The sequence below is a fragment of the Parasteatoda tepidariorum genome, chromosome 3 (genome assembly GCF_982258835.1).
Source record: "Parasteatoda tepidariorum strain Cologne lab strain chromosome 3, Ptep-v5.0, whole genome shotgun sequence".
Lineage (NCBI taxonomy): Eukaryota > Metazoa > Arthropoda > Arachnida > Araneae > Theridiidae > Parasteatoda > Parasteatoda tepidariorum.
The window spans coordinates 13,260,892-13,280,183 of NC_141757.1; the positions used below are offsets into that span (position 1 = coordinate 13,260,892).

At 31.3% G+C, this 19,292-nt stretch overlaps 1 protein-coding gene across 2 annotated transcripts in view; it reads right to left on the bottom strand.

The window, feature by feature from the left end:
* Nucleotides 1–18,791, bottom strand: part of LOC107440188 (uncharacterized) — a 48,453-nt gene extending 29,662 nt beyond the window's left edge. For both annotated transcript variants that reach the window (XR_015432426.1, XM_016053041.5), the window contains exon 1: nt 18,628–18,791. Coding sequence is in view for 1 of the 2 variants with exons in the window: in XM_016053041.5 (XP_015908527.1) it covers nt 18,628–18,751 (124 nt within the window). In the remaining variant the exon portion in view is untranslated. The remainder of the gene's footprint in view (nt 1–18,627) is intronic.
* Between the last annotated feature and the right edge of the window lie 501 nt (nt 18,792–19,292).

Genomic DNA, 19,292 nt, shown 5'->3' on the forward strand with positions numbered 1-19,292 from the left:
GGCAACAGTTTTCATTTTTAATTGATAGGATTCGGCGCGCAAGAGCACGTAGTGAGAATCATATGTCTAATCGGGTGAATTCTCACCGAATTATCAAAAAAATTCTCACAAAATTATCTTCATCGAAGCCGATGCTTTACTTCCTGCGTTCAATACTATTTCATATTGTTTTACAACACATGGTTTCAGCCCTCTGGTGGGAAAGACTTTAAAACAAAACTTACAAAAGTTTCTTTTCTCAACAACTGAAATTTAGAATAGTGTGATTAAGAAAAATATGCGAACTGTTTTCAATTTCAAATTAATATTGAAATGCACGGGTTTAGAATTTTCTACAGTGAAAAGTTTTCGGAACTTCAGTGTTCAAAAAAGTATACAAAAGCTAGACGTTAAGAATGTATCTAATGAGCGAGCAAAGCGAACATCGGATTGCGAAGCAATCCGAAATGAACTGCGAAAGCAGTTCCGGGGGTTGGCGAGCGCCAGCGAGCAGGGGGAGAAGCCTCCTAGTTAATAATATTTTTTGGAAAAAAGTATTCAACACTTCAATTAAATTTCAGTCTTCAAATTATGCACGTGGAAATAAAGTATTTTATCGGGTCCAAGCAGAGACAAAAACATAATTTTTTTCACCATTTTAAAGATTTTTGCGAGCGGGTTTTTTTTTAAATTAAAATCTTTTTTAAATTAGAATGTTTATGTATTAAATCCTTTTATAATATAAATTTAATTTTTTATATCGAAATTTGAAATAGACATTTAAACGTTGTCTAAGGGTTACGCGAAGTTATGTCAATGAAAACGTGCGTTCTCCATACGAAATGTGTGATCATATAACCAATGCTTGACCATACCATGTGTGATCATGCAAAAATTTTAAAAGTAATCGCAAAATTATTTTGGTTTCACGCCTTTTTTCTAATTGATAATGTAGCTAAAGCATCAAATTTGCTCCACTGTTATTAAAATCTTTCCCACGACTTCTACAAATTTAATTTGTAAAAGCTGAATTATAATTTCTTGGAAAATTATTGAAAAAGTTCCCAGCATGCAATGCGTTAATATATATGTGGAGGATGGGGAGGAGAACTCAGTCTTTCATCCCTCAGCGCCACAACTTCCCCGCTCCGCCACCATTCCTTTTAAGTCGAAAGAGACTCAGTTTTTCGATTATTGCTGAACAGTGAACAGCATAGCCCAGGCGGGGCTGATGTTCAGGATAACAGGGCAGAGAGGGACCACATTTTCCTGAATATTTCATAATTTTCATATTTTTTTATATTTCATCATACAAGTAAAATTCATTTTAATTATTAAATATTTCATTAATTGAAAAAACTGTCCCTTCCTCCACAACACCATGACATGGAAAAAATGACATGGAAAAAATAACAGAAGAATGAAAAAAATAAAAAATAAAATCCTTTTTTCATTGTTCTATAATATTTTCCAATATATATATATATATATATATATATTTATTTATTTATTTATACATATATATATATATACATATATATATATTATAATAAATAAATACAAAAAGAAGTAAATTAAGAAAAACAATAAGTTTTATTTGCTGCGCATAAGCTGCAAGTAAATAGAACTCATGAAATAAGCTGAAAATGTAGAGTAAACATGAAAAAAATAACAGAAGGATGAAAAAAATAAAAAATAAAATCCTTTTTTCATTGTTCTATAATATTTTCCAATATATATATATATATATATAACTGACGTGAAATGCGTTAAGAGCACCTAAACAATTTATTAGGTTAATTTGAAATAATCAGTACATGATTTTTTTTTAAAGAGAATTCTATCAGGGATTACAATCTATAACAGCTGACTTATATTTTTTTGTAAATTTATTGTGAAAGTTGCCTGCATGCAATGTGTTAAAAGCACCTTAACTGTTTACTAAATTAACCTTAGAAAAAAAATCGATACCTTGTTTTCATTTCTAGGAAAATATCTTTCAAGGATATCATATCAGATAAAATAAGTAATGTACGTTATCTTTTTATTTCGCCCTATTCCCATTCTTTTTCAAAGAACACAAACACCCTACTTTGCAGGAGAAATAAAATAACCTTTCCCAAATCCAGACACGTCTTGCGCCAAGAGGCGTCATCGGAGCTAATTCTCCCGATTCCAGGATGAGTCACCCGGAGGGGGTAAAGGGAAAAACCCTTTCCCTCCCAGGGATTACATCATCCATCGATTTTGGTACTCGGGGCTTTAGAAAGTTGCGACTACTTTCACCGTAACAACAAAAATAGGAAACTCCGGGAAAGAAAATTGCGAAACGAATACCTCATTAGTTTCCCTGTTGTGGTATTTCGTTCATTAATGTCACTTTACTCATGACGAGTTTAATGAGTTGCTGATTAATCTTAAAGGTCACTCATTACATTGAAAAAGAATGCCTGAGTGGTTAAAGTATTCATAACGAAATAGGTTTTTGAGTTGTTAAATGAGGTGAACGAAATTTCGTGTGTAGTTTTCTTTCAAAAAATAGTTTATTTTATTAAAAAAGTCAATGATGTTAAATTCGGGAATTCAATAATTAGAAGGGAAGAACATGTTCATTGAAATTGTAATCAGGGGTCTGTTTAGAAGAAATTTGGGTTCGTTAACGGACCCTTCACAAAATATCTTTTCATTAAAACGGACCCTTCACAAAATTGTTTATCTTCATTATTGTTTTGTTAATCGAATAAACCCTTCACAAGAGAAAAAAAAAAGAAGTTTTAGAAGTTTCCAAGTTAGAACAGAAGTTTTCCAAGTTTCCCTAAGTTTAAATTCCACTTGTAGTATTCTACGAAAATATTTCTACGTTTACAAACATCGTGTGCACATTCTTATTGATATTAAATGATCTATTTTTTTTAAATAAATAATTGATCAATTTATAATTATTCATGAAATTAATTAATAGAATATTATGTAAATAAAAATTAATTTCAGGCAATTTTTTAAATAAAATATTATAAATTTAAGAATTGTTTAAGTTTACTTTACGCGTAACACATTAGAAGTGATACATAACTAAGTTGTAATATTTAAAATATGTCAATTGAAATTATTAAAAATGTGAGTGATTTTGTTTCCATTATTCGTCCTAAATGAATATTCTGCTGTGAGCAGTATAGGCTAAATACCAACTATTTGTATGTCGCATCTCTAATTTAGTATCAGCAATTGTTGAGCATAATCTTGTATCTACTTACAATTTAAAAACTTCTTGAAAAGGGTATTAGCAATTTTTGGAATAACAGATCCCTGTTTGCACAAATTCACAAAAGCAGGACCCTGGTTGAAAGAATGTGACTTAACGCTTATTTTGGTTCTAGGAAAAAAAGGTACCGGAAAAAAAGGTACGGAGAAAAAGGTCCCGGAAAAAAAGGTACCTGGAAAAAAAGGTCCCGGATAAAAAGGTACGGAAAAAAAGGTCCCGGTAAAAAAGGTACCTGTGAAGGGAAAATTCTGTAGGGGAAAATATTTGAAATGAGAAGATTAGATTGAAGCGCATTTTGCTGTTCCGTGCATGTTTTTTTTTTTTTTCGTGTCGCGTGTTTTTAACTAATTAAAAAGGACCAATACTTTCACCTCCAATCACGAATAAACATCCAACACATAAATTCTCCAAACTTCCCCGATTGGCCGCTTTAAGCCTCACATTAGCAACTTCTTCACAAAATATAATTTAAAATAGAAAATACGTAACACATTTTTCACTTAAAAAAATTAACAAAAAAAAAGTAAAACATTATTGAAAAATTTAAACAGTATCTTCCCGCTTTAAAAAATAATCAAAGAAGAATAAATAAATGAAATAAAATTTTTAAAAAAAAGCGTAATACAACCAGCCCATAAGTCCCTCCCTTACCCTTCTCCTTACCTCAATGATCTAATCTGAATTATTACAGATAAAAAGAATATTCATTGAAACAGCGAGAAGCATTCATGCTGCCCAGAAAGCGAGAGGGGAAATATCCCTACAGATTTTCCCTATGGAGGTACCTTTTTTACCGGGACCTTTTTTTCCGGGACCTTTTTTTCCAGGGACCCTTTTTTCCGTACCTTTTTTTCCAGGGACCTTTTTTACCGGGACCTTTTTTTCCGTACCTTTTTTTCCGTCTACCGCTTATTTTATATTCACAAATTATGAGTAGTTTTTTCTCACAATTTTACAAAAACAGGACCTTTCACAAAATGTCTGGACAGACCCTGGTAATGGATTTGAAAAATTTAACTTTGATTATGAGGTAATTTAAAAATTAACCGAAGTTGTCAAATTATTAATAATTGAAAAGCTTATTAATGAAAGAGGGTATTAAGTTCGATTAAATTTTTGCGCACTAGCTTAACATTTTATTCTATAGTAGTCAATTTTTCCATTTTTGTATTTCTGTCGTAAGATTTTTTTCGGATCAAAATGTTTGCTTTACGACTTTTTCATTTAATAAGTGAGGTAATTTAATAATATGAAAAGAGCTTTAGGGACGAACATGTTTATTAAAATTGTAATGGATTTGAAAAATTTAAGTTTGAAATCTAAACAAACATTACGAGGTAATTTAATAATTAACCGAAGTTGTATAATTATAAATCATTGAAAAGTTTTTTAGTGAAAGAGGATTTTAAGTTAGATTTCCGGCAATTTTTGCTCACTAGCTTGACATTTTATTCTATAGCAGTCAATTTTTCTATTTTTGTCGTACGATTTTTTTTTCGTATCAAAATGTTTGCTTTACGACTTTGTCATTTAATAAGTGAGGCTTAAAAATATTTTTCCCCTCACGACACTGAAATAACTAAAGATCATATAAAAAGGCTTAATAATTGTGAAGTGTTGTTTTCACAAAATTGAAAAAAAAAAAGACTTTTAGTATCTATTGCTCTTACTACTAATTTAAATACAGAAAAATTTTGTTACACAGCAAAATCAATAAGCATATTTCAGCTTTGCTATTTAATTGCTACGTTATCTCTACAAGACCCCCGCCTTCTAGCTGTGCGTGCGCAGGTCAAATATTCATTTTAAACAAAGCTTAAACTGAGTAAAAATTTTGTTCTCTTAGCTACCACTTTAATATCCAAGATGCTTACAAACATTCCAGTGAGCATGTATTAGATCCATTGAGCAAGACCCTGCTTCTAGCTGTGCGTGTGCAGGTCAAATATTCATTTTAAACCAAGTTCAAACTGAGTAAAACTTTTGTTCTCTTAGCTACCACTTTAATATTTTAATATCCAAGATGCTTACAAACATTCCAGTGAGCATGTATTAGATCCATTGAGCAAGACCCTGCTTCTAGCTGTGCGTGCGCAGGTCAAATATTCATTTTAAACCAAGTTCAAACTGAGTAAAAATTTTGTTCTCTTAGCTACCACTTTAATATTTTAATATCCAAGATGCTTACAAACATTCCAGTGAGCATGTATTAGATCCATTGAGCAAGACCCTGCTTCTATCTGTGCGCGCGCAGGTCAAATATTCATTTTAAACCAAGTTTAAACTGAGTAAAAATTTTGTTATCTTAGCTGCCACTTTAATATTAATATTTAAATATCTCAGATGCTTAGAAACATTCGATTGAGCATGGATTACCTCTAAATTTCTTAGATTAATGTTTATAACAAATTAATTTTCAGAGCACTTTTCCCATGTTTTGAGCTATTTGTACCAGAAAAATAAGTGCTTTCAAATCTGTGTTTTTTGTTTAGTTGCTTAGGTGCATTAATCAAAATTGTACATGCAATTTTAATTCAGTTTGCAAAATGAAAACCAATCAGACTTTTTAATTTTCAATCTAATTAATCAAGCTGCGTAGCCAAATTATTCAACAAAAAATAAGCACCTTTTTTCAAGCACTCAAAATATATTTTTAAGCACTTTAAAAAAATATCATAACTAGGCAAGGTAGGAAAGTTTTTGACAATTGACGGCTTCATCTTGTTTTAATCGCCACGTCAGAAAAAAAAAACTTTTGTCATTGCGTTTTTGTTAATTGTCAAAAATCATGAAAGTTTGAATCATGTAAAACGAACGGTGTTTTCATACTCTACGGACTGACAATACGACGAAATAGATTGGGGTTGAATTAATTGTGAAAACGTAGAATAGAACAAAGTGAACTGTGTCTTTTTGCATAATTCGAAGTAAAAAATCAACATAGTAAAAGAAAAATCTCATTTCGAAAAAGGGAAAATTAAGCATTTTTTAAAAACACCCAATGAAAAAAGCACCTTTAAGGGCTTTTAAGAAACGAAAATCGAAAATAAGCACCTTGGAGCACTTTTTAAAAACGCTGCGCGCCCTGTTAATATGATTAAACTGTATTAAGAAACACTAATTGAAATTTTAAACTTGATAAGTTACTGTTCCAAGTGTTCTAAACCTTCTAGATAAGTTTCTGCTAACTTCATAAAGAAAAGAAAATGTGACCTTGCATATGAGATGATCTTCTTTTGTCATGCAAAATAAATTTAGTCTAATAAAGTTCTACATTCTGTGAAGTTTCTTATTTGAATATAAAACAAAGTAAACAACTTACAGGGGTTGGACAAAAATATGGAAATGATTCTATACTAACTCTATGTAAACAATCGTTATTTTAGAAGCAAATGTTTTGGAAGACTTCATAGGGTACAAGTTGAAAGATGATGTTTGAAACCTTAAGAAATGGTGTCCTTTTTTGCTCATGCAAAATTTACATCTACCGAAATGAGCGAAGGAACTTTTAAACTTATTTCATTTTTCAATATTAATATAATTAGACAAGTATTTTTTTTTAATAAGTGTTGCAATCCTTTAGAATGCTTTCAAAATGGCTGATATTAAAGCAAGAAAGAAGTTATTTAAATTCGCCTTCTCATTTTGATCGATTCAAATTTTTTGAATAAAAGAAAACGCCATTTTCAAAAACTTCAAACATGATCTTTCGAATTGGGCCAACAGTTTTGCCATGTAAATTCTTACAAAACAGTTGATGCGAAATGAAATATTGTTTACATAGAGGTAGTATATAGTTTGTCTATGGAGCGAACTCCCCTCGCCACTACGTCTAAGGCCTTTTGCTGCTATGGAAACAATAGCGCATTTTATAGAGGAAAGCTTCTATCTCCCCCGATTCCCTTTCTCTCGTTGATCCCAACAAAAACCTCTTTCTTTAATATTAACCCAACATTCCTACGTGAATTAGTTAAACCTCGTAACCATAGTCACCGCCACTGCTACAAACGAATTGTTAGGGGAGTTCTTGCCACAGATAGACAATAGAAATGCACCGTAATTTTGCACAGTCCCTGTATATGAATTCCACGGTTCTTGCCCAGTTTGTGTAGCTACCCGCTTTTTTGTTTTTCTCCGAAAATAATTATCTCAAAAAATGCAATGTGGTTAAAAAGTTGAGTTTCTTTTTTTGCGAGATGTTTATAAATTATAAAACTAAGTGTTCGTAAACCTCTTAATGCTTCAAATAAAATAATGCTGACTATATATATGTATATATAGCATAATAAATAAATACAAAAAGGAAGAAAAAAAACAAGAAGAAAATTAAGAAAAACAATAATAAGTTTTTATGAAAAGATTATATCTTTTATTTTCCGGATATTTATTCATTTCTTTTCTTTCTTTCCAGTTTCTTGTTATTTATGTTATTATTTCCCCTCCTTTTTTCATTGTTCTGTAATTTTTTCCATGTTTTCTCTACATAAACATATATATATATATATATATATATATATATATATATATATATATATATATATATATATATATATATATATATATATATATATATATATATATATATATATATATATACAGAGAGAGAGAGATAGAGAGACCAAAAGGGGGCTTATCTTCAGCGAAAGGTTGACGAAACCAATTTTGTTGATAAATTTTCTTTGGGGAAAAAAAACAGAGATTGGATATCCCGATGGCATTTATGTCAACCGGGATAAAGTGGTCTATTTATGAAAATCACCTATATGAAAAAAAGTGATCAAATTTTTTGTTTTTCCCTCTACGCAAAATTTTCATTAAACGTATTTTCCATACTTTTTTCACTAAACATATTTTTCACATTTTTCTCATTATTTTGTATTACTTTAGATAAAACAAAGTGAGAAATATTATAGTTAGCATTTTAATAATTTATAATTATGAATGGGACACCGGTGTCGCTTTCTGAGTTAAAGGAGAAATCTTCCAAACACGGTTCACCTCCAAACAATATTTTTTTTAAATTGCAGTTATTTAGATCTAAGATAAGCAATTATTCATCATTGAATTTCTCGTTTTACAAAATCAATTATTGATACATTTTTAAATGTCAATAAAATTTGTTTCTCAAACTTCTTTTATATTTTTATTTTAGTTCAAATATAATTTCGATTAAAAAAAATGTTTCGCAATTATACGACGGTATTTCATAACAGAAAAGATCAAAACATATTTTCCTTTTTTATCAGAGCGTCGTAAAAAAATATATCCAAGGGACATCATTCAGGGTGCGTAGCCAAATCTTTCAACAAAAAATAAGTTCCTTTTAAGTACTTTTTAAGCACTTAAAAATATTTTTAAGCACTATATACATTAACAAAATGCGAAATAATTTTCAAAGACATGATCATGTTAAAATAACTAGTTTCTGACAAAAAAAAACTCTTCTTGATTATATTAGCCATTATAAAATGATAAACAGATTTTTTTGGTTTGATATCAGAGGATGGAAAATGGAGCCTGAAATTGAGAATATCTTGCAAAATGCAGCAGAGTTGCACATGATTGTGCAATAATCTCTCCGAACTCAGCTCAGGAGACGCACATGCGGGCTCCCAAGTATTTCATCACATCCAAGTAAAATGATTTGCGCTTTCATACGCTATGGACAGATGCCGAAATAGATTGTGGTTGAATGATTTGTGAAAACGTTGAATGGAACAATGTGAAAAGTGTGCTTTTGCATAATACGTGGCGAAAATCAACAGGGTAAAGAAAAATCATTTTCGAAAAGGGAAAAATTAGCACTTTTTAAAAACAACCCATGAAAAAAAGCACCTTAAAGAAAAGGAGACTTCAGATACGAATATAAATATTTACAATATTAATATATTTATAGGTAGACAGAACTATATCAGTAAATCCGAATCATGAAATACTTTTTTTGTATTGAGAAACCTTTCTTTTAAAATGGGTGCTAAGCGTGAGCACACAGGAAAAAAAGTATTTTTACTTTCAGAAGGAAGAAAAAGTTTCATAAAATATAATCTGCAAAAAAAATTCTCAGAGCAATGTTTACGTTACTAACTATTATCTAAAAAAAAGAACATTATCCCAAAACTACCCAAACAGTAATGCTTGAATCCACTATTGCACTACTATAGTCATTTGAATATAGCGTTACTATCTGAATATTTTATGAGTTCGTAAATTTTATCTACGCAGTAACCTTACTCCTTGCACATATGGCTCCAAGCCAAATGCAAGAAGTTTTATTCCTCGAAAATCAAACTAAATGGCTCCCAACAAAATAATGATACTTTTCTAAAACCTTTTATAAACATAGTAATTTTCTTGGTAACCAAATCATTTCAAAATTTTTGCTCGCTTATAAAAAGTAGTAAGAATATAAAAATGTTTTAAGATAGCAGAAATAAATATAGCGTCTTTGGAAAGAGCACTTAAACTGTAAAAGAGCAAGTAATCGGTTGAAAAATTGCATTAGTCTTTAAATCCTTTAAGGGAAGGGCTTTTACCGAAGTACCATCAGACTATTTTAAATAGTGTCGAAAACTCAAATTTCTATAAACTAAATAATAACTAAGCTAATATCGTATAAACTAAATTGCTGTATAAAAAGCGTTTAAATATCGTCAAAAATTAATGATGCAGTTATACACAGATTTTTAAAATTCGACAAAATATCGAAGAACGAAGAGCAGCTAGCTCAAATCTCTATTCCGGCAATTCTATAATTTCCCTTAATTTGTTATAATTATATTTATTTTATTCAAGCCAAACAAATGTATCAAACCAGATTATGATGCAATGAAGCCTATTTTTGTAGTGATGCAACTCTCTCCAAGATGCTAAAAACGTTAATTTGTGTATAACCCCCTTTCTATTATTCGATTTGCAACGTTAGCAATCCATTATGAATTTGACATAGGTTCGAAAGCGATCCCGCGTGCCCTGTTGAAAAATTAGGACCAGGAAAATTTTACTTGCTAACAAAGTTTAACTTATTTAGCATAACTTATCATTTCGCTACCGTAGTAGTCTTTCAAGGGCAGTGGGATAAACATTGTGATTATTTGTTGTTGTAGCCGTATGTCATCAAGGTATAGGAGGTGAACTTCAGCTTGTTTTCCAGTGGCGCCATCTATGGCAAAGAATTCGACTTATGTCGCATACACACGTCACAACCCGTTTATGTGGCGGACCCATCCACAGATCGTAATTTTGACCGGAATTTGAGAACTATCAATCTGCAATTCAGTGCCCCTAAAGTATGATTTGTTACGAGGACATGGAGGAATGTGCGTCCAAACACATTTAACGTGCACCAATCACCATTTACTACACCAGGAGTCAAACTCACAACCTCGTGGACAAGGGCCTAATGCCCTACAAACCAGGCTATCCCGGCCCCAGTGTGACTATTTTTATTAACTACATGGTCTCTTAAACTACATGGTTTTTATGAACCACTTCAGTGTACTAAGTGTCACCGTGAAATCTCTAACGATTGCCTGGTTACGAGAGCACGTTGGCATCCCCCCTAATGAAACCACGGATAGACTGGCTAAAAAAATCACCTCGAGCCGTTCTTTTTATCTCTCCCGAAGACTTTTCATACTTATCACGCTTAGACTCAAACCAATAATTTCTGGATCAACTCGAAATGCTACAAACGATTCCCCTTTTCTCACCCAGTTAAAAAGAAATTTCTCTCAACCAATTTCTAAACCGATAATTCGATGTTTTAATCTCGTGTGTCCGAAGTAACACAAGTCCATTAAATGCAATTTTCGAACAAGATCGGACTTGTGGTCTCCCCTTTGTGTGAACATCGTCATTCCCCAGCATCTGTAAACCACCTCCTCTTTGAGTGCAAAAATTCGATCTTCATAGACAAGCATTCGGGGTGTTCTCATTCGCCTCTCACTGTCTCCTTAGCTATAACCAACACAAAAACCTTTAAAAAAATTTAATGTTTTTTTAGGGTTAACTAAACAATTCTAGTCCACAACCTATTAGTCGCAATGATCTTTTTTGAAGGTTGTGTCATCATATGAAATGAGATTGCAACAGTTACTTATGACTGTTAGGCTAAGCTTAGCCTATCTAAAGCCAGCGCTTATATTGAAAATGGTGCAAAACGTCAATATGGAGAAAAGCCACAGTTTTGTAAAAATGAAAAGTGTTTGTGGTCTAATTTTTTAATATTTAAAAACTTCCACCATAAAAATTTTCAAAAACTGAGAACAGGGCAGTGATTTTGATAATTTCCATCTATAGTCCGTTCAACGAAAACTGATAGTGGAAGTAAACATAAGGGTTGCTGTTTGATCGCCAAGGTTTGCCACTTCAACGGTTTCTTCACTGAATGGGCGATTTCATTTGAATCGACAGAGCTTTTGCTTTTATAGAAAAACAAAAACGATGTTTGGTTTTTGATACCATAAAATTAGATAAGAAAGAGCAAAATTAAAATATTTACATAAAAATACGTTTCCAATTGTTTCAGTAAACACATAATTTTGTTTTAAGAATAGTTTTAATGCATTTTTTTTTTTAAAAAGTTTAGATTAAATTAGTTTTAATATTTTTTGCATAAATATCTATGCAAAACATAACTTTTATAATTCCATCGTAAAAGTCTTATAGAATTGAAAGAATATGTTAAAAAAATACTCTTTAATTTCATAATTAAAAATTTTTAAAAATTTATTAAAAGTTAAATGGCCTAAGTTTGAAGCCTAATTTTTTTAACGGGGAATAAAATGTCGTGCTTTTAAAGTTTGGTAAAATGGAATCATCGTTCACAGCTTTGAGATCTTTGTTTATTGTCGGAATTTCGTTACGGCGGAAAAAATCATGAACTTTTCTTCTTACAGCATTTTTGTCAAAATCGTCAATGTTATCCAAAAAAGTTTTACGAGATTTAGTCCTCTTCGGTGAATGTAATATACCATCCCTTTTATATTCTTTAAAAATTCTGAAAACAGAAGCTGTGCTAACTCCCGATGCAGAAGCCGCATGGTCAGCCACATCAATGATTGGAACATCTGGTTTTGAATGCACTTTTGTTTTATAGATGTTCAATATTATTTCCTTCTCAGCTTTACTTATGAAAAGATTTCTGCTGCCGATTTTTAGGAGGACTTAAATCCATAACTTTATTTTCCATATTGCTCATGACACACCTGCAAAAAGATACCACGGCAAAACAAACACCCTCTAAAAAATAAGAGTTTTTGCTTGACTGTTGGCGCTATTTGTCATTATTCCGGTGCCAAGTAGACAACTGTATTGCGCCAAATAGCACGCCGCTTTGTTTACTTTCACTATCAGTTCTCGTTGAACAGACTATAGATGGAAAAATTGGTGATTTTTAAAAAAAGTTTAATAGCTTTTAAAATATTTAAGATATTTGTCCGTTCTAAGGCACAGATAATTCTTCACGGCAAGACTATATATATGTATATAATTTAAAATCATCGCATTGTGTAAAGCATTTAAAATGTAGCATTTTTATTTTCCCTGGCGACAGAGATTGGAAAAACAATGTTAAATGCTCATCAATACAACAAATTTTACAGGTGTTAGCCACCCGGATCATCCTCAGGGATGTTTCCCATACCGTCGCTAATAGTCCATTGTGCAGCTCTAGTACGACGTAAATAAAACTAAAAAAAAAACTAGTCGCAATAAAATTTTATGTATTTTCTGTTAGCAATAAGTTGATGTAATGGTGTTTTCTTGTGTCAGCAAAATGAATGCCAATACACGTGTGCTTCCACATTTTTTCTTTGATATAAAGAATCTCTCTTTCCCATGCTTGACCCTCGGAAAGGAAAAAGAAGCACATCCCCAGTTCCGCACGTTTCTAAAGAGAACGTCTTTGTACTAATACGAAACGTAATACAAGAGTACCGAATTGAGACAAGCCCGCCCGTATGAGTTTGGGCCGTTACAGTACGAAAGGCTCGTTTTTATATATGATACCATGGAAGGGAAAATCGCGAGCTCACGATCCTAAACGGGTTAAGCAGCATTTCACGCGATATAGGGGACGGAAGTGACGTCACCGTAGAACATTAATGGTTGCTTATTTCTGCCCGGTTAAAACCGAAACAGAAGCTAAACACAATCGGTCAGAGATAAGCAACCTTTAACGTTCTATGATGGAGTGATTTCCGTCCTCTATATCGCGTGGTATACTACTGGGTTAAATGGGTCGAAAAATAAAATCACTAATTCCACCTTCCACCAAAGTGTATCAACATTGAATATTTAAAAGTTTCTAAAAGTTATTAGGTAACTCTTTCTAGAGAAACTTTAAAAAAAAATGCTTCTGAAATAACGAATCGGACTTTATTTTGTATATGTTTGGGTTGGTGTCAACAACCAATTTCAGAAAAATTTCATTTTTTTTTTTTTTGAAAGGAACCCATAAAGTAAAGAAGAATCGTAGATATAGGTGGCGCTGCAGTTTTTTCTTCCCAAACTAAAAGTTTCTTGCACTATCCAAGATGAAAATGCAAGAACGAATTTAATAAATGGTGGTTTCATCTTCTGCAAAAATGAGAACTGGATCATTTATCTCTGCGCCAATCATTTACCAACGAAACGAAAATCAATGAACTTTATTACACAGAAGTTATTGAACTTCTTCTAGATCCTTCAACTTAAGTTTGTTTTTTTAGCAGGTATAGATTCTTTTAATTAAAATATATGATACGAAATTAATCCCAAGAAAGTGAAGGGGTAAGATATTACTTGATTTAAAACTTCACACTCTTCAAAAAAAAAAATAAGTTTATTTATTTCCTATTTATATATTTTTGAAGCGAATCACGTTTTTATTCAATTAAATATAATTCGAAGTTCATTAATAATTAATATTGATTATTTACTCGAATGCCTTTTGTTAAGAAAAAAAAATATTATAAAATTCTTATCCTAGGTGTTCTGTAACCACCATTTTTAATATGAATTTTCATAACCGGTGTCAAACATGTAATTTAAAAAATGGATATTAGGTGTGGCGAATTTCAATTCAAACAAATACAATAGTGCTATTGAAATCTATCAATATCACTAACATAAAAACAATTTGATTACTTGATGAAAATTGGAGGTGCGTGTTTTATTTTATTTTGAACATTAGTATCTTATTTTGAACGTTTTTATTTTATTTTGAACCGGCATTAAAATGCAGACCCAATTCTTAGTTTACAACTATCAATGTTCAACTCTTTAGTCCTGTAATTTTGAGCCCAACCCAGAAGATAAGGGAACTCCCAGATCAAGAGTTGGGATATAATGGACTTCACGAAAGACTTTTAGATGGAACTAACCGGCATTTATGCTACAAAGAGAGGAAAACCTAGAAACCTATCAGGTTACGCCATTGTAAGGTGAACGCTCTATCCCCTGAGCCTCCGCAGCCCAGGTAAGTCGTATTTAATTTTATAACCGTAGTTGAACAACCCACCCAAAAAATAAGACTTATTATCGACTTCCAACTCTTTTCTATTTAATCCGGGTCACGTAGTGGAATGATCGTTAAGACACGGTTCCCAGCAGATCACCGAAGTCAAGCATCACTGGCTGCGGTCAGTGTGCGGGTGGGTGACCACTTCGATCCGTCTGCGTCGGGACCGAGGGTGTACGGTATTGGTCCTCGTTAAACTGTTCTACAGTAAAGTGCTCGACTTCGCGCAGGTCGTTGGGCTATCGAAGCGGGAGTGCCATCCCCTCTGCAGAGGATCAAAATTGTGATGGCATGTCTTCGAATCATCGTCAGGAATGTTTCCCAGACCGTCGCCAACTGCCCATTTTGCAGCTCTAGTGCGACGTAAATGAACTACAACAACAACAGCAACAACTATTTAATCCAGAAATCGATCAGTCTTACCTACAACAGATTAGGGAACGCAAGAAATTTCGTGAGGTGTTAAGGATGATCATTACGGAACACCCTGTATAATTAATTAATAATAATTAATAATAATTAATTAATAAATATGAATGCATAAAAATTATTTTGTAATATTTTGCAGGTAAATGCTAATATTGAAATAATTGAAGGCTTTATTGTAAGACAAAGATAAGCAGAATTAGCTTTCATCAAGTGTCACAGATAGTTTTTCGTTTTAGCATTCAATTAAACAGTCATAACAAGAGATTATCAAACCTGAGATACAAATTTTTTTCCATCGCAAATGTTTAAGACATTCACATAAACTGTGACTGATTGGATTATTTTTTACAGGGAACGTAAAAACATCGAAAAAGTGACATCTGTTGTTCTGCTAAACCACTTATTTTCGTAAAACTTTTTGTTTTTGGTTATTTTCAAAAAGATTCTTACTAAAACAATTCTGCTATATTAAACATACCCATGTTCATAAAATCGCTTTAGGTTATTTTCTCTAATTTATTATTTACCTTAAAAATGTATATGCCATTCAGTTTAGAGTATGATTTCGTAGTGTTGCCCCGCACTGATTTACTTATTATTTTATTTATTTTATTCATTATTTTATTACTGATATTCAGCTAGTAAATAAATAAAAATAAAATAAATAATAAGAATACCTTTACAATTAAGGGAATGGATATTGACGAACTAAGACTCTATCTTAATAGTTCGAGGGGTTGGCCTCAAGTATACGAATTAATCAGTGAATTTCATTATTTTTTGCTCACAATTGTAAAATTCTTAAACAGCTGTTCCTTAAAAAGAGCCTTAAAGAGTTTTAAGAAAGCCGTGCATTTAAAAGTCGATTTTTCATTAACTATTTTCAAATTTTTCGACTATTACTAAATAAAATAATAAAAAGTTACTAAAATTAAATTTTTCCGTGCAATTATCGACAAACGAATTTTATGAATATGTGCAAAAAATTTTCACTTCGCTTAAAAATTTTTGAGATATGGTGGAATACGTATAAAGTAAAATTAACATTAAGGGTTTCAAACTTTGGATCGCTCCTCTGATCAAACTGTGGAAACCATATTTCACAGACTGCGGAAGGATGTACATTTTGGGGGAAATCCGAACTTAAAATATCGTCTGCACTAATTTATGTACATATTTGAAGTCACTCTCTCGAATCATTAAGGTTGAGTCCTAGACCATTATTCAGAAAAAGTAGTTTTTTGCGTCTGAATTTGTAATTTAAAATATCGTCTGCACTAATTAATGTGCATATTTGAATTCACCATCTCGAATCATTAAGATTGAGTCCTAGACCGTTATTCAGAGAAAGTAGTTTTTTGCGTCTGAATTCGTAACTTAGAATATCGTCTGCACTAATTAATGTGCATATCTAAGGTCACCCTCACGAATCGTTAAGATTGAGTCCTAGACCGTGAAGATCCGATCATTAGGATCAAAAGTTATTCGGGGTGCTCCATTTTTTTTTTCTGGCGCACAATACGTCGATCCACACGACATTCACGTTGATGACTGAACTTGTAAAAAATAAGTAAACACCAAAGAACGTGCGATAAAATGTTAAACAGAATCGTTTGCAATTTTATTAATGAAATTACTAATGTCAAGCGAAAGCGAAGAAAAAGAGAATAATTAAAATTTTTAAATGATTTTTCGGATTGGGAACAAAAATAGCTCCTCATAGTCAATGTCCAAATTTTAGAACTCAAGCACTTCGCGGCAAGGACAGACAAAATACAGAGTAAACACAAAAGAAAAGTTGAAAAAGACATATATAAGGTCATACAGGCGAATGCTTAAGCTCTAACGCAGATTTGAAAAAATTCTGTTCGTTAAAAAAAAAAAAAAAAAGAGTTTTTAGAAAATCGCAACAGCATCAAATATTGTGAGTATCTGATTGGATCGTTTTCGTAGGAGCTTTTTACTTTTTTCTACATAATGGTGGTCAAAATAACATATCATACCAGCCAATTCTTTCCGGGGTTGACACGGGTGGCTAAATATGCAAAAAGTGGAGACAAAAAATTTTAAATTTTATAAAAAGAAATTATAATTAACAACTTTTTATGACATACTTTTTCATTAAAAATAAATGTAAAGAATGCTTTGCTCTGAATATGAATAATTTGAAATACAAGTCATAGTGGTAGTTAAGTTTGAATAATAAATAAATAAGTAAAAATGAATTTAGTTTTAGATTTTTAGTCGCCTGTGGCCGCCTTTTCTTCCAAATTTTCTTGGAAGATTTTATTTTTACAATTTGTTTGGTAGCTACATTTAATTTGAATTTTGTTTTGGAAAAATTTTTATCAATAGATAAAAATTTCTCAGAAGAACGGAGAAGTTGACAAGTGTGACATATTATTAAATTTACTAATTGAAAAATCACACATTAAAACGTAAATTATGCTACCTTTAGAAACAATATGCCTACAAGCCAGAGCAAATTGTAATCTCTACATTACGTAATTGTATCTGTAAAACATAGCATGTATATCGCCCTGTTTTCTTTTCTTTTTTACTATCATTTATAGTGAAAAAAAATGTGTGCAACAGACTTGCATATTTTTAAAACATATAATATTTATTATTCATTTTTGTATAATATGAACTTCATAGTTCATTAAAACATACCATTATTTATTCCATTTAAACGCAATAATTTTGTAAAAATTTTTTCGTAATATTTAAGCACGACTGTCTATTGTTTGTAAAAAAAAGTGGTAGTCTGAGTATTTTATTTCTACGTTTTACTTTCCAAGAGAGCTAAACTATTCATTATTTACAATTATTATTGCAATGGTCTAGCTTTGAAAGAATACAGACAGATAATTATATGCATCATAATTGTTGCTAAGTAGTGGTAGTGACAGAAATATAACAAAGTTTACTTCTTTCGGAAAGAAACGGTAGCTTTAACTATCAGTTTTTTAATTTTTCTGTATAAGTAACAGATCTGATTTACATTTTCATTAAAGATACTACAGCTTCTGAGTGCTTGTTCGAAAAATGAACAAAAACTTCATTCCAATCATTAACAATTATAATCATGATACCATATAAACATATTTTTTTGATCAATTCATTTTTCTCCATTTGAAAAAAAAAAATATAAGGATAACACTTTGGCATGCATGGTTTATAAGCTGCAAGAAAACAAGCTTCATTTAATGAATATAAATTATAATTTTTAATTAAATTTCCATTTTATTTGAAGCAGAATTAAGATTGAGAATTATTAATTTTTTAGTATATATCTAAAATTGTTTAAGAAAAATAATAAAAACGAACATTATGAAGGAAAGATTGTTTTTGTTTTCACACTGGACTGCGTTGTCCAGTATTCTCAGTATTCCAATGTCATTATGCATGCAATGTTTTAAATAGATGCTCATGCTCATAAACTATTTAAGCTTACCTATTGTGGAAATATATGTATCATAGTAAGTTTCATCACAAAATCTATGAACTATACAAGTTTTACCCACATTACTATCTCCTAAAACTAATATTTTATACGTAGCTACAAAATCCACAGCCATCTTGTTAGTTGACAGTGCGCCGTAATTGATTTTTCCCTGCGCTCGCAGTGCATTGTGGGAGCTACTTCAGCGCCCCCCGCTGTTTACATCAATAACAGAAAGTACAGAGGAAATGTAAAAATTGTTTTGAGTTTCTAGATTGATCTGTATTTTGTTAAGTACGTTCAGATTTTTGAGAGTGTTAGGTATTTTAAACACTTAACTGTTCTTAATTAATTTATTTTTGAAGAGCTGATTTTTATTTTTTACGAAAATAAAAATTAACGCTTTTTACTTACAATAAAAGACAACTAAGTGAGCTTTTGGAAATTTATATTTATACATCAGAAATGATTGTAAAACAGAGATCGCATGGTATTTCAAAAATAAAATTATGTTAATTTTATTGTAATGAAGTTGAAAATATATTATATTAACACATAGTACGCGAGACGTGTAAAAACAAGTTTTTGAAAACGTGAAATGCTTATGTGCTATTTCCATGATAATACAAAAGTTGTTGCAAAATTCTTTCACTTTCCATTAGTTAGCATTTTCTTGC